This window comes from Trachurus japonicus, chromosome 13 (genome assembly GCF_045865225.1).
Source record: "Trachurus japonicus isolate A0001 chromosome 13, Traja_1.0".
Taxonomy (NCBI): domain Eukaryota; kingdom Metazoa; phylum Chordata; class Actinopteri; order Carangiformes; family Carangidae; genus Trachurus; species Trachurus japonicus.
In genome coordinates, this window is record NC_140919.1 from 37,668,823 (window position 1) to 37,685,535 (window position 16,713).

General features: G+C 43.4%; 2 protein-coding genes across 4 annotated transcripts in view; one reads left to right on the forward strand and one right to left on the reverse strand.

The window, feature by feature from the left end:
- The window catches only part of sipa1l3 (signal-induced proliferation-associated 1 like 3), an 83,403-nt gene extending 78,926 nt beyond the window's left edge, over window positions 1-4,477 (forward strand). For 2 of the 3 annotated variants that reach the window (XM_085796414.1, XM_085796415.1), the window contains exons 22-24: window positions 797-923; window positions 1,294-1,375; window positions 3,649-4,283. In XM_085796414.1, coding sequence (XP_085652540.1) covers window positions 797-923; window positions 1,294-1,375; window positions 3,649-3,843 — 404 coding nt within the window. In that variant the 3' untranslated portion in view covers window positions 3,844-4,283. Of the gene's footprint in view, window positions 1-796; window positions 924-1,293; window positions 1,376-3,648 lie in introns of all 3 variants that reach the window. The other variant, XM_085796416.1, reaches the window with a different exon arrangement.
- A 4,902-nt stretch (window positions 4,478-9,379) lies between these two features.
- On the reverse strand, window positions 9,380-16,326 carry LOC146976545 (ribonucleoside-diphosphate reductase large subunit). Its single transcript, XM_085796417.1, has 5 exons — window positions 16,314-16,326; window positions 15,538-15,577; window positions 12,090-14,071; window positions 10,990-11,178; window positions 9,380-9,889 (listed from the first exon to the last, which is right to left on the reverse strand). The coding sequence occupies exons 2-5, from the start codon at window positions 15,554-15,556 to the stop codon at window positions 9,698-9,700; spliced, it is 2,382 nt and encodes a 793-aa protein (XP_085652543.1). The 5' UTR covers window positions 15,557-15,577; window positions 16,314-16,326; the 3' UTR covers window positions 9,380-9,697.
- Between the last annotated feature and the right edge of the window lie 387 nt (window positions 16,327-16,713).

Sequence of the window (16,713 nt, forward strand, 5' to 3'; positions counted from 1 at the left end):
GTCAGACTTCTTTGGATTTATATGGGTCAATTTAAAGCAGAAGTAAGCGATCCGGTCGTTTTGGCTAACTTCCTGTCAGCCGATGGAGTTAGCAGTCCCCGCCCTCGTCCCTACGTCACCACATTCACGCGCATCCCTTGGCTGCACACACAGAGAGGACTGCCCCTTTATGCCGTTCTCTCTCCTCATTGGATAAAGGTTGTAGGATACAAGGAAAGTTTTCTCCTCGGCTTACAGCAGAGCAGAGTGACTGACAGACCCGTGTTTCAGACCAAACACTCTATAGAAGTGATTGCTGTCGGAAGATATAACTATTTAAGACTTATATTAACACAAATATTCCGCTTACTTCTGCTTTAATGCTAAGTGAATATTTTAATTCCCAAAAAGTGCAATAAATGTGTTGTAGTGATCAATTTGTAAGGTGTGCATGAGGCTTGTTGTCTGTATGTTGGGGTTTTTAACTGGTTTCACAATGTCTCAGCTGTCACATGACACTCCTGGGAAAGAAACGGGGGCTCTGTTGCGTTCATCCACACATCTCCCCACCCGATCACCTGCTCTGTTTCCCAGCCGCTGTTTCTTTTGCAGGTCCCTCGTGTCCCTCTGCTGCCACAAAGACACTTATCACAGCACAGACAAACACACACAGCACTTGATCCAGAGCTTTAACCTGCCGCCAGCTCCTCATGTGCTTAGGTGTAATTGTGTCACATGTCCTGAGGGAAACCTGAGGGAAAAAAAAGGACTCGTTTTCTACAGCTTTTTGAAAGTACAATCATGTCTGTTTTTGCAGCACAAAGAGCCGTTTCCCTCTTCTCCCTGACTGAGCCGCAGGTTGGAGGCCAAGACATGAGACCGGTGATAAGTCCAGTTCAGTTTCACACTCCTCAGACACCACGGACCACGCCCACCTTCAGCGGGTAGGTCAAAACAAAAAAACTGTTTGTTGTTGTTGTTTCAGTATCACAGCTACATAGAAATTCAGCTCCTTTAAATATTCATGAGTTGTTTTTGTTTCCTTTGCCACCACTGCCTCCTTGTGGTAACTCACTGAACTAAATCCTCCGGTTGTTTACCCCTCAGTGTATTCTCACTAGTGTAAACAGTTGTTTGGTACCAGATACCACAGGGTGTTTATTCTGCCAGTGAGCAGCAGCAGGAGCAGCAGTAAGAAGATATGCTTGTTATCAGGAGGTTCAAACAGTCACACAACAGTGAACGCACGCACACAAACATCTGCATCCATGTCTTCCCTCACCATCCATGTGCGCTGTGTGTGTGTTTCCACAGTGACGAAGTGCCCAACGATTTGTCGGGTCGACTCTACCACCTGGAGGTCATGTTGAAGCAGCTGAACACCGATCTGGAGAGAGTGAGCATCTTTTGTTTTTCACCAGTGTTTCACTTCCTCTTCAAGAAGTTAAAAGTAGAAGTAAGCGATCTGGTCGTTTTGGCTAATGCTGCGTTCCAGGCAGGCTTTTGAAACCGTAAATTACAGCGTCAAGTCACGACTTACGACTTTGTAGCGTTCCAGGCAACCCGTAACTCGTGTTTTTCCGACCTGATGCCTGTGAAAGTCACTATAACGGCCACTCGTAACTTCCGACCCGTGAACTCGTACCAGATCGAACTGGTACGAGTTCACAGGTCGGAAAAACACGAGTTACGGGTTGCCTTGAACGCACCATAACTTCTTGTCAGCCGATGGAGTTAGCAGCCCCCGCCCTCGTCATGGATCTATTGGCCCTCGTCCCTACGTCACCACATTCAGGCGCATCCCTTGGCTGCACACACAGAGAGGACTGCCCCTTTATGCCGTTCTCTCTCCTCGGCTCAGAGCAGAGCAGAGGGACTGACAGACCCGTGTTTCGGTCCAAACACTCTATATAAGTGATTGCTGTTGGAAGATATAACTATTTAAGACTTATATTAACACAAAAATATTGCTTACTTCTGCTTTAAAAGTAGAAGAGCAGAAAATAACGGGCCCAGTTTTAAATCCTTGATGTGATGGTTTATGTCATAGACACATTTTTGGTTTAATTTGAGCAATTGAACTGAACACACTATAATACATCATGGATTTGTTTTTCTATTCTATTTTGATGTCTCTGTAATTAAGAAGAAGAATACAGGCAAATTAGACCTTTAGTTGATTTGTGAAAAGATGAGAGTCGGTAATGACTCACTCACCAGTGATAATTATTATATATATATAGCAGGGGTTCTATTTATGTCACTGCAATTCAGAGGTTAAAGGGATAGTTCAACATTTTGGCAAATTGGCCCATTGCCATAATCGCTATAGTCATAGCAGTAGGTTTGTTACCTTTAACTGTCGGTGTAAGCTATTTTTAGAACGGAGGAGCGGAGCGGCAGGCTGCTCAGAGCTACGCTATGGAGGCTAAGGGAATTTCTTGGTTTTCCTCATCAAACTTATCAAATACACAACCCAACAACTCCAAAAGGCTGTCGTGGACAAGTTGTGAGCTGCACAATCACCACGCTATGAAATAATAACAGAACATTACGAGACGTAGCTGTTATAGAGGTAAATTCATGCAAAACCGCCGATGCGCGTTGCCTTCAGGGACAGTTTTTCAGCAAGCAGTCTCTGTATTTACCCTGTATTTACCTTGAAAACGGCTCCGTTTCGTAATGTTCCATTATTATCTCATAGCGTGATGATTGTGCAGCTCACAACTTGTCCACGAAAGCGTTGTGGAGTTGTTGGATTGTGTATTTGATGAGTTTGATGAGGGAAACCAAGAAATTCCATTAGCCTCCATAGCGTAGCTCCGAGCAGCCTGACGCTCCGCTCCTCCGTTCTAAAAATAGCTTACACTGACAAATAAAGGTAACAAACCTACTGCTATGACTATAGCGATTATGGCAGTGGGCCAATTTGCCAAAATGTTGAGCTATCCCTTTAAAGGGACAACGAGGAGTTTCTCCATCGGCAGAACGAAAAATTCCGCGACAATAAAAAAGTCTCATATTAATGTGGATGAATCTCCGCTACCCACACTTGTTAATGGGCCCATTTTAGATAAATACATCGTTTCGTCTCTATCGTTATTTTGTTATTATTAGTGGTGGTGGTGGTGGTTTCCTTACTTTCGGTTTCGTGGCGAGTTATGAGAATAACGCCGCAGAATCGCAGTTTATGGTCGGAACTACGACGGTATCCGATCGTCTTCGAACCTCTGACTTTAATTCTTGATGAATGAAAACATGAGTCTGTCTTGCGCCGGTCAAAGAATTTCACGGTGCGCGGAGGCTCATAAATGTAGTGTGAAAACACTTCGCATTTCCAAAACTCCTCGTTGTCCCTTTAACAAAATATGTAATTTGCCCAAACCTATGTGTACAACTACAAATTGTGTGTTTAATATCAGGGGTCAAACAGAACTTGGCTTAGCATAACTACTGAAAGACAGGAGGGCAAACAAAACTTTCTCTCTGAATGTGAAGCTCTTTCTTTATAACAGAAAAATCCTGTTCAGAATTCAGAATAGCTTTGTTGTCATTGTACAGAACTTAGTACAACGACATTTAAAGTTTGTGTGATGAATTAAAGTTTCAGTCGTCCTCCTCTCACACTGAACTGAACATTTCTCCTCACTCTTTCCCGTCTGCCATCAGGAGAAGAAGGACAAAGTCGTTCTGCTGGCGGAGATGGCCAACCTGAGGGAGAACAACCAGCGCCTGCAGGTGGAGAGTCAGACGGCCAGCGAGCAGCTGCGCAAGTTCAGCGTGTTTTTCACCAACATCAACAAGCCGGGAGGCGACCACGAGGGTCACTCCTTAACGCACGAAACTGACTCGAACAGGGAGTGATCAACAGCTGCAGAGGAGGAAGAAGAGGAAGGAGAAGAGTGTGAGATTCAGGCTGAGAGGGAGGGCGAGTGTGAGCGACTCTGAGGTCGATCCTTCAGCCTCCACTGGACTGCCTTAAACCAGAGGATAAGAAAAAGACGATTTTTAGATGCGACACTCCCGAAAGCCTCAGCGAGCCTGTGCACAGACGGAGCAGAGCCACGCCCCCCCTCTCTATTCTCTGAGCCTGTTTATTTTTATAAACTGAAGTCAAAAAGTCTTATACGTATAAATACTTAATGCTACTATGCCGGAGGAGCGACGAGGAGAAGGAGAAACCTGACTGTTTTTGAGAACACTACATCACCTGGAGAGGCCTAATACTGTTCCTGCAGCGAATCAGCCAAATAAAATGAAAAAAAAAAAACTCATAGACTCATTACAGACTGCATCTCCCAGAATGCACTAGGAGTAATGGAAGCTCTACAGACGTGGTACTGTAGAAAGATGCCTGTGTGGTACAATTCTCATGTATCAATATTATCTATATTGTACTGATATTGCATAACAGTTGTACTAAAGAGGTATGTGTGTGTGTAACTGATGGTACAGCCAATACTCTGAAGCATTACTGCACAACGGTGTTTGTGCTTAAGGTTAGATGTGTTTTATTACCCTGTGTGTGTGTGTGTGTGAGTGTGTGAGTGTGTGTGGTCAAACTGAGTGATGAACAAATTAGTTTACTGTAATACGAAACTTTGTGGGCCACGTCATGTTTTCCTTCCTCCGTTTACATGGATGAACCGTGACCCGTAGACGTGAAACAAGCCATCAGCGCGCTGAGTGGGGACGGTCGATGTCAGACACTCAGTGATACCAGTATCATGTCTCTACTATGTCGTGCATTGTTTTCAACCGAACCCTCACTGTCTCCGTAGTGCCGCATCATCTCACATCTCAGTACTGGATAATTATTTTAGCCTCGAGTTGTTATCACAGTACGGAACTTTTAAATATATTGTTTTTTGTATTATTTAAAACGCTAGTTGGACATTTTGGGGGAAAAAAAACTAAATGAGTGTTGGATGAAAAGACCGATACCTGTTCACAGCTGGAAACAGCAACCCTGTATATTATAATCTGCCTAGCAACACATTTGAAGGTCAGTATTTAACATCTAATGTGTAATTTGTACAGAAAGCAACTTGTATGAACAGCAGTTTGCCATTTGATTTCTCGTCTTTTGTTTTTTTTCGGCCAGTAGCAGTAATTTTTTTCTGGTTGCCAGGCAACTGGTCCCAGTATGAGACCAAAGTCTGTGACTGGAGATGACCACTGCAAAACTTTCTCTTTTTTCCCCCATTTAATTTTTCTTTTTGGAAAGGGAGTAGTTTCATCCATCTCATGATATGAGATAAAATATCAGTTTCAAGTTTTTTAATTATAGAAAACTCAAAAACAAGAAGATTATCAGTTCTGAAGCTGTAGCGATGATTTCGAAGCAGGTTTAAGGACGTTGGAGATAATATTGTCTTTGAAAAGCGTAAATCACACTAAATCCAAAAATCATGTGGATCACATCTGTGTGCTCAGATTTAAATGAAAATGTCAGTTGAATTGAACACATTGTGTGGATAAAGCCTTAAAAAAAAAAAAAGCACAGTAACCAACAGTGGTGCCGGTCTTCTCGTGTGACTCTCAGTTTATTTCCCAATATGTCCGACTCCTACTTCTTCTATAACTGCGTCTCCTCTGTGTACTAAACTAAATGAAGCTATATGTCGGCAGTAACGTGTGCTCGTAGAAAACATTTTACTGTACATGAAACTCACTGGACAACACTGAAGCTCCTTCATATCAGAACCAGACTGTGTGTGTGTGTGTGAGAGGATCTGTCCCCGTGTTCTGTGACTAACCCAAATGAACACAAAAGACACTATTTATACTGCTAGCTTGCTTAATGATATTGTCTACTATATCTATTTTTCATACAGAAGTGTGTGTGTGTGTGTGTCTGTGGCTTTTTTGGATGCTGGTACTGAATGGACAAATCATCCCTGCAGAGGATGAATCTTAATCTTCCTGTTTGCTAATGTGATTCTCTCGATCGATCGATTGCTGGCTGATGAACTCGTTCTAAACTTCTTCATCTCGTGCTCTGCCCTGTTGAACAGCCACTCCTCCTCGCTCACAAAACAGGAGGTTTCCTGGATCTGTTCCTCTCTTTTTGAAATTGTTCCAACTCGCTCAGGTTTCTCAAGATGCTGTTAATAAATCACACTGCACCATCAAACAGAGGTGGGCGATATGACAAGTTAAAACTCCTCTGAAATCAGTCACGTTAGAGCATCGTGGTCGTCCCTTTAATATTTCTGGGTGTTTGAGATGATCGGGCGAAGCAATAGAAAACCGTTTCTCAATTGATTTTCCATAAAGTTTAAAATCGCAGATGTCTTGATGAAGGGTTTTTGTCCATATCGCCCACAGCTACTCTCCAAAATACTTTCCCTTCACTGACACAACAGGGAACAGGTGTTGACTCTGAGCAGGACAGAAAACTGCCACGTCTCTTCAGTCCATTTAAAACAAAACAAAACAAAGCACTGCGTTTACTTGTGTAGTCTACTTGCCAGCCCATAGGGCCCCACTGTGAACCCGGAAATGTTGAATACCCCAAAGTTTTTATGTTAGAAATATATAGTATGGGTCCCCAGTATTCAGAAACTGCCGGATGCTAACTTATATATATTGGGCAATTAGCACAATTGACGTAATTAGCATCAATTAGCATATTTTGCCTATATGGGCAATATTTCAACAAAACTGACTTGGCTGATCTGGGCAATATTGGAGTGGTTTTTGGGGTTATGATGATGCTGAATCCATTTCTGACATTTTCAAAATTCAAAATGGCTGTCTAAACCGGAAGTGACCAGATTTTAACCGCCAGTGGGCCGATTTTGATGGATTTCAATCTGATCACTTCCGGTTTAGACAGCCATTTTGAATTTTGAAAATGTCAGAAATGGATTCAGCATCATCAATAACCCCTAAAACCACTCCAATATTGCCCAGATCAGCCAAGTCAATTTTGTTGAAATATTGCCCATATAGGCAATTATGCTAATTTATGCTAATTATGTCAATTGTGCTAATTGCCCAATATATATAAATTAGCATCCGGCAGTTTCTGAATACTGGGGACCCATACTATATATTTCTAACATAAAACTTTGGGGTACTCAACATTTCCGGGTACTCATTGTTGGCAAGTAGACTAGTGTCACTTCACCCCCTCCTTGTTCCTCTGCCAACACTTTTACAGCTTCAAGTCGGGGCTGTTGACATCCCAGTGACTTTGATACCAGTAACGTTTGTACCTAAACCTCTTTGGACCTTTTTTTGTTTCATGGGTTCAGAAACACAACTCTTCCTAATCTGCTATGATCAGAGTCGGGCTTTAAATGGGGTTCAGGTACTCTTCACAAAAAAAAGCTCCCATGTTTATCATGCTTTCAAGTTTGGACATTTATAAGGCTGGAAGTGACACACTCCTGTTATTCCTCCACTAGGAAATCCTTAACTCATGCAGCTTGGGATGTGTAGCTGTGATTTTTATTTTTTTATTTTTTGGATCTGCAAGTCTTAATCTTTAGTTTGCTTATGTTAAAGGGGCAAAGTTTCTTTTATATATATATATATCTATATATGAATTTTGTCCATGTTATGTATAATTTTAAGCTATTTATAGCATACACAAGGATCCCTGTTGAACAAATCAATAATTCATTCTTAAGGTTAATGGTAATAATGTATAACTAGGTTTGTTTTTAGATGTTAAATATTTTGATAATTTATTTTTTAACATTGGCCACTGTTGCGGACAATAGTGAAGATGAGAGGGTACTGTGTTTTTATTTGTGTATGCTGTTTTATTTCTGATCCCTGTACAAAATTGATTTGTATGATTCCTTTGTTTTTCCTATTTTCTGCCGTCGTCTTTCTTCTCTGTACATGGGTGCGTTCTGCATGCAGCAGAGGTACATGACACGCAGACAGAAAGGTCTCATCATCATTGTTTTCTTTGGGTTGTAATAATAACTTGTACATTTAAAAGTGTAAATTATGTTTTCATTATTTTATAAAAAATATATTAAAAAAATAACTATCAGAACATTTGCTCTGTTTTCATTCTATACGGCTTTTTATATTGTTGATTTTCAAATCCCAAAAATGATTTTTTTCTGTTAATGTAAAAAAAAAGGGAAAAAAAAGCAAATCATCACATTTGAGCAGCCAGATCCAAGTTTCCCTAACCCATGTTTGGTACTTTTGGTTGGTCCACATGTGAAGTGATCAATCAATCACTATGATATTCCACTGAACCATGTTTCATTTAATTTAAAGAAAGGACTGTCCCTTTACCCTTTGGCAGCAGAGGTGGGTCGGTATAAAGGTATTCCTGAGGAACAGCGATCGTGTGTAGTTACTTTGTGATCTAGGAGTTGTGGAGGATGAATATCACTTTGTGTTTCACTGTCCACTATGTCACGATTTAAGAACTGTTTATTTGAAAAAATCCAAGAAAATAATCCAGATTTGTTTTGGATGTCTGAATGTTTTATGTGATGTTGGATGTTTAGGGAGGAAATATTTATTTAAAGTAAGTTTTTGGAGAAGGCATGGCAGTTGTGGGGGAGAACTTTGTATCCGTAATTCACATTTGGAAAATGTGAATTGTACTTTCTTTTTATGACCGTCTTTGGATATTATTATAGGCCTACTTGATTTACGTGAGTGTCTTGTAAGCCTGTGTGGGCTATCACTTAAATACCTCAAATCCTCAGACTGCAGACTTTAGATCTGCAGCATTTAGAGCTACGAGTCAATTTTAAAACTAACGTGACATAACTTGGCAACTATTTTAATGAGTATGTATCGGGGGCATTTCTAGACACAAACCTCCTCAAATATTAACCATTAATTTATCCAAAACCGTTTTTGTTTTTTTTTGTGCACAATGTTGTACACAGCCATTGGTAACATCACGTTATGGACCAATGTCAGCCATCTCTGCCCCTTCCAGCTTGGGGCCTTAGGGCAATTGCCTTGGTTGCCTAGCCTGTTGCAACACCTCCAAGTATATTGCAATGAAAAAACATATTTTGGCAGACATTACCATTTTCAGAATCATTTCACTGTTTTTCCCAAAAAGAGAAAAGCCAAACATTAGCTAGATGTTGCTGCTTCTCTTCCAATACGTTACAGCAAACCGAGTGTTTCGAGTGTTAGTTTATTTGTCGTCTCCTTCGGTTCCAGGTCACAGTGACAAAACATTTTACACCTTTAGTTTATTAAACAACTAAAAATATTCAGTCAACTAATGGTAAAGATCTTCAGTTGTAGGTAGAGCTCAATAAGTAAATATGTGCCAAATATTTAAATCACAGGAGCTCACTACAATATCTGTCAGATTCATCATGACATGATTCTTCGGCCCTGGTCGTCGCCCCGTGTCACTCGTTTCCCAGCAAACAAACAAACACAAAGAAACAACTTGCATATAAAACGATTTATTTTCTATTAGAAAGCAACTTTATAAAATATGTTTTGTGTTTTAGGTACTTGGCGTCTTCTATTAACAGCTGTGAGTTGACAGAAACATGCTTTAATAAAAATTTATTCTATACATTATAACAAGCTCCCAACAACAGTGCCCGCAACAGTGACGAATGAAAGATGCTCGAGTCTGAAGTGTAATGGAAGAAGCACATCTGTAACCGTCAGGCGAGTCACCATCAAATCAGAACCAGTGCGTCATGACGACCTCAAGCTTTATCAGGTGAAGAGTGAGATTACTGCAGGGAGGAAGCGTTTAAGATCCGCACATGAGGCAGTCGTCTCTGTTCTCCAGAGAGCAAACCATGGCTGCTTTGTTTCTGTCTTTGACCTCCTGCTCCGCGGGCTTGGCCGGCTGCGGCTCCTTCAGCTTCTCCTTGTTCAGGGTGAACTGGATGGGGTTGGCGGCGGGCTTCGTCCTCAGGTAGTACATCCCCGTCTTCAGACCCTGTGGTGAGGAAGAGGAGGAGATAAACATTAAAACACTGCTGCTGCTGCGGTTTGTTCTCAGACATGAAAACGGGTCATGGGTGAAAAAGGTGAGAAGGATACGATCCCTCTAGGGGGGTCCGGGGGAGCAGAAAAATTTTAATATTTCATATTTGAAAGCATCAATCTGATCTGAGAAATTCAAGCAGAACTACAAGATAGTATGAGTGTATGATAAAGTAGGGTCACATTATGCTATATAACTTTATTAGTGTTGTCACGGTACCAACATGTTTTTTTTTATACTTTTCCAAATACAAAGAGAACACAAAGAAATGTCATTATTGACTTTATTTTATAGAAAATCTTAGAACTATTATGCATCAGTAAATAATCAATCACTGCTGCTGCAGGATTAAAATTGATATTTCCATGAATATTAATCTGAACTCTTCCTAAATTAAAACATTAGTGGTCTGTTTAAAAATGAATATCAACTTGTTTTCTTTGCATTATGTGAGGTCTGAAAACACTGCATCTATTTTCGTTATTTTGACCAGTTTTTTGGGAGAAATTGTTACCAGTATAGAATGAAACACAAACGTAACACACACCTATTGTTTCCCATACGTAGACCAATGTGGTGCAGCGCCGCTAGTGGTGGTAAAAACCAAACTTATCCACCAGCAGTGTTTGCATTAATTAACGACTCTGTGGCGGCCCGTCTCTCTCTAGCGCTGGTGCAAACACAGACACAGACACAAACACCGGCACATGGACAGGTTGCGCTGTAACGGCTCAAATTACAATGTGGCGACTTCACGCAGCGGCGTCACCGCTGCCGCCCAATTCACAACCACAACCCAATCAGGTGCTCTCACGCTTGTGGGTGTTTTCATCTTTTTCCTTCTACTTTTTTTTCTCTTCTCAATTCAAGGCTCTCGTAATCTATACCTCCGAATCCCGATCACTTGCCACTTGACCCCCCCCCCCCCTAAAAATATTTTCTCATCGGATCTGCACGATTCACGTAGGTCATCTATCATGGTTTCAAAACGGCTAAAGGTGAGTGATTTTCATGCCTGTGTTCTTCTGATTTGTCCTGTGAGCAGCACTTACTTGTTTCCAGCCGAAGAAGTGCATGCTGGTCAGTTTGCCGTAGTTCGGCTCGGCAACGTGGATGTTCAGAGACTGACTCTGGTCGATGAACGCGCCGCGGTCGGCGGCCATCTTCAGTATGGTCTTCTGGGATATTTCCCACACGGTTTTATACAGCTGCTTCAGGTCGTCTGGGATCTCAGCGATGTCCTGTGGAAACACAAATCTGATCCGTAAGTATACACACACACAACAGCCACTAGAGTTAAAACTAAATAATGCAGCTACCAATTCAATACTGAATCCCTATTTTCAGTTGTCTCAACCCTGATAAATCTGCTTTCTCAAGGTTGAGACAGTGACTCAATACTTGGGCTTCTCAACACAATGCAGCAATTTTCAGCATCATCTAATATTTCATAGACAAATATTAAAACAATTGGCTGATTGACCAATAATAAGCGATCATTAGTCGTCTGGTTCCTCCAGTACAAAACAACTGGAAGCAATTCGTTATTTCTCCTTAGGCCTACAAGTAATGCTCATTTCCTAAGCATCACTTAGGATTTTAGTGTATCCTGGGTAATAGTGTGAAAACACCGTTACCCAGGATAAACTGGAAGCACCTTCTCCCAACGACCACATTGTGCGCGTTTGAATAATGTGTGTATATGGGCTCTTTGCACAGCTCCACTACTTCCTGAACTTAATGCTCCTCCTTTGTTTCCTGTCTTACATTATTGGACAACCTGATTAATCCAGGTGTGTCTGAGTCGTCACAATGGTCAGACACACCTGGATTAATCAGGTTGTCCAATAATGTAGGACAGGAAACAAAGGAGCAGCATTAAGTTCAGGAAGTAGTGGAGCTGTGCAAAGAGCCCATTGCACACATTGCTGCTCACTATTTGTTTTTATTTATTGATGTTTTTTGTTGCTTTTAGAGATTCTAGAGAGTTGCCAGACAAAGTCTCATTGTACATGTGCAATAACAATGAAGTTTATTCTATTCTACTTCATCTTATTGAGTAAACGTGTGTTTAGTTTAGTTTCTCTGAACCTGACTGAAGTAGACGTCTATATAAAACACAGACACGTCTATAAAAAGGTAATGAAGTCACCTGGATGGATCCGTTGTGCCCGATCAGCTGGTTCTTCATCTCCTCGTTCCACAGCCCTCGCTCCGTCAGGTCCTTGAGCAGGTGGGGGTTGACGATCTGGAACTCCCCGGACAGGACCCTGCGGGTGTAGATGTTGCTGGTGTAGGCCTCGATGGACTCGTTGTTGCCCAGGATCTGGGCGGTGGAGGCCGTGGGCATCGGCGCCAGCAGCAGGCTGTTCCTCACGCCGTGCTTGGCGATCTTCTCCTTCAGCAGCTTCCAGTCCCACAGCTCGGTGGGCGTCTTGTCCCACATGTCGTACTGGAGGACGCCCTTGCTGACGGGAGAGCCCTGGTACGTCTCGTAGGGGCCGAGCTCGGCCGCCAGCTCGCAGCTGGCCTCCAGGGCGGCGTAGTAGATGGTCTCGAAGATCTGGGTGTTGAGCAGCTGAGCCTCCGCGCTCTCGAAGGGGAAACGCATCAGGATGAAGGCGTCGGCCAGACCCTGCACGCCGATCCCTATCGGCCGGTGGCGCATGTTGGACGTCTCGGCTTCCTTCACCGGGTAGAAGTTGATCTCTATGATCTTGTTCAGGTTTTTGACGATGACTTTGGTCACGGCCGACAGCTTCTTGAAGTCGTACGTGCGCTCGGGGGTGACGTACATGTTGAGGGCGATGGAGGCCAGGTTGCAGACCGCCACCTCGTCCTGGCTGGTGTACTCCACGATCTCCGTGCAGAGGTTGCTGCACTTGATGGTGCCCAGGTTCTGCTGGTTGCTCTTCCTGTTGCAGGCGTCTTTGTAGAGCATGTACGGCGTGCCGGTTTCCGTCTGGGACTCGATGATGGCGTACCACACCTGCTGGGCCTTCACCACCCGCTTCACCCGGCCCTCCTGCTCGTATTTGGTGTAGAGCTTCTCGAACTCGTCCCCCCAGCACTCGTCCAGCCCGGGACACTCGCTGGGACACATCAGGGACCAGTCCCCGTTGCTCTCCACCCGCTTCATGAACAAGTCGGGGATCCACAGGCCGTAGAAAAGGTCTCGGGCCCGCTGCTCCTCCTTCCCCGTGTTCTTCTTCAGCTCCAGGAAGTCAAACACGTCGAAGTGCCACGGCTCCAGGTACATGGCGAAGGCCCCGGGCCTCTTGTTGCCGCCCTGGTCGACGTAGCGCGCCGTGTTGTTGTACACCCTCAGCATGGGCACCAGGCCGTTGGAGTTGCCGTTCGTGCCGGCGATGTAGCTCCCCGTCGACCTGATGCAGCTGACCGCCACGCCGATGCCGCCGGCCGACTTGGAGATGAGGGCGCACTGCTTCAGGGTGTCGTAGATGCCCTCGATGCTGTCGTCCTTCATGGCGAGCAGGAAGCAGCTCGACAGCTGCGGCCTGTTGGTCCCGGCGTTGAAGAGCGTGGGAGAGGCGTGGGTGAACCACTTCTCCGACAGCAGGTTGTAGGTCTCGATGGCCGCCTCGATGTCCGTTTTGTGGATGCCCACGGACACCCGCATCAACATGTGCTGCGGACGCTCGGCCACTTTGCCGTTGATCTTCAGCAGGTACGACCGCTCCAGGGTCTTGAAGCCGAAGAAGTTGTAGGAGAAGTCTCTGTCGAAGATGATGGCCGAGTTGAGGCGGTCCTTGTTCGCCAGAACGAGGTCGAGCGTTTCCTTGGAGATCATGGGGGAGTGCTTCTTGTTCAGAGGGTTGACGTAGCTGTACAGGTCCTCCATCACGTCGCTGAACACCTTCTTCGTCTCCTTGTGCAGGTTGGAGACGGCGATGCGCGCGGCCAGGATGGCGTAGTCGGGGTGTTTAGTCGTGAGGGTGGCGGCGATCTCGGCCGCCAGCGTGTCCAGCTCCACGGTGGTGACGCCGCTGTACAGACCCTGGATCACCTTCATGGTGATCTGGGCCGGGTCCACGAAGTCAGAGTTGAGTCCGTAGCAAAGCTTCTGGATACGAGAGGTGATCTTATCGAACATAACGCGCTCCTGGCGTCCGTCTGAAAAATAAAACAAAGGCACAAAAAAAAATTAAAAATTAGATGAAAGAAATAACTAGATGAAAAACAATTGAAATTCATGACAATCACAGTCACCTCAGGGCCGGGACACTTTTCCTTTAGAAGTCACACTTGAATATCAAAACATAAAACATACTCTGCTCACACACTGTTGTATCTTTTGTCATATGCAAGTGAAATATTTTCCTTCCTTTTCATTTCAGTCTGATGCGTTTACATCTTTTCCTGTGTTTGTTCCTGTTGTTTTTGAAATGTGTCACCCAATTATAAACACTTAACTTCAAACAATTAGTCGATTATCGTCAGGAAGTTCACTGGCAACCGTTAACTTAAGTAATAATGACTACAGTATAACTTTTGCAAATGTGATTATTTTATCATTTCTTAGACCTATATGAATAAAACAGGTGGTTTTACTATCAGTTCTGCTTTTGGGGAATTGTGAAGGTTTTTTTCATTAAGCCTAAAATGATCATCACAGGGAGTGGCGGTATAATGTTTTTTTTTTTACCATTTTACCTCTACTTCCCTGTTATTAGGAACATTATCAAGAGTTCAAGGCGCAAGTAATCGACTTCAGACAATGGCATTTTGCCTTAATTGCTGACAACTGTGCAGTATTTACTGCATATGATGAGCACTAATTTAAAACAGGAGGCTGGTTGTAGTTGTGAAGTTAACCAGTTGCCTTTCATCATCACATGTGACAAGAAATTTAACCTCTATGGCATTTTGAGCTTTTAATGATACAAAAAAAGGTCTGAAATTGTGACATCAGTCTGTGAGAATTTTTCACAAGTACCTGTCATTTTATTGTCAAAATGAAACATTGATTAATCAAGAAACAATCTCTCTGTACAAAATATAGAGGAAGTAATCCACGCGTCACATATTTAACTAAATAAAGTAGGTAGGTACATTAATTAGGTTGACCAAACTTGTTACAATCCCGGGGTGTGTGTTTTTAGTTTAGTTTTATGATAAAAAAAAGTTTTCAAATATTTTACACACAGGACAAATAATGTATTCACCTCCTGTACAACCCTCATAAACTCCTCTGCCTCTCCTCACTCATCACCACGCTGGGCTCCAGTGCTGCGTTCAGGTACCACCCTGCAACTCAGCTTTTTTGGCGCCAACTATGACAAAGAAAGGCTCTTTCAGGCAGAGTCCAAAAACAGTAACTTAACTTCTACACAAAACCGGAAGCTGGTGGACTCACGAAAACTACATTTTATAGTTCATGTCAGTCACCGCGTGTCACTAAACGCGGGGTCGCGGACACGACGTGCACCGCCTGCCAGTTTCCAAAGTGCGATACAAGTGGCCCAACACATGCCACTGGGTCAGACAGACCCCCACTAACGTTACTACCACTACCAGGGGTACGTTAGCATCGAAGCTAGCTGAGGCCCGGGTCCATAGCAACAGCACAAACGGCTCACCTCGCTTGATCACATGCATGTTGGCGCGGTGTGGCGTTTACTCGTCTCCCCCAGAAATCAGCAGCTTTTTTCGGCAACACGTCCGATGTTTCCCCCGGTGTCCCTCTGGTCGTCTGAGTGGTCTCTCTCTGCTCTGTCTGTCCAACCTCACCGAGGAACCCGCGAACTGCTCCACAAACTCCCGCTAACGTCCTATTTGTACGGAAGGCGTCACTGGTGAAAGTCGAGATTGACAGGCCGGTTGTCCAATCAGCAGCAGGAAGGGGAGGGGCGTTGATGTCTGAGGACCAATCAGAGGAGAGCAGAACGTCTGCGTCAACAGAACGTTCTTCGAATGTGGCGGGACAGAGATAGAAGTGGGTCATGCACCAGCTGGGAAACAAGCAGGACCGCCTGCAAATAAACAGCTTATAGGCCACTATAATAGAGCTGGCAATATAATAGTTATACAATTACAATTTTTTAACTTAACTAAATCAAGAGGTTCTGGCAAAAGTTACAGAGATCAGATCCAGGTTTAATCAGTGTCACATGCAAGAAATGTCGAGTATTATGCATAGACTGGTATTATGTGATCAGGAAAAAGTGAAGTAAACTCATCTCCAAAATCCCCCGATTAAAGTTGCAGTAACTGTGATGTGATGACACTGGCACATGCTGTCTGTCTTTGTTCTAAACATACAAATAAAGTAAGTTAGGAAGGAAAGGAAAGTGCATGGAAAAGTGTAAGGGAAGGAAAATTAATAAAAACACATATAAAGTAATTGTGGCGTTACTCGTCTCCCCAGACAGGTGTGAAAATTCAGTTTTGAGACATGTCTCAACAAGACACGAGGCTGGTAACAGGGATGTGAATGTGATCATTCTGTAATATTACAGTGGGTGGAGCTGTAACAATTTCACCATGTTGCAAGTTGCCATGAAAATACGTTTTTTTCTGATGCAATATGACACCATTTTCAAACTACATTTTTTGGACTTAATCCAATTTCTGGAATGTAGTACAATTGTTCTCTTAGGAAAAGCATCACAACAATAATTCATTCATTCATAGAGCCAGGAAGCACAAGGAGGAGCAGCAGGAGACTGTTTACATATGGGTGTGTAAAGGAAAGGGAAGTTTAAGTTTTTTTAGAATGAATGTGGTTTATTATTCAAGAAGGGTTGAATCAAAGG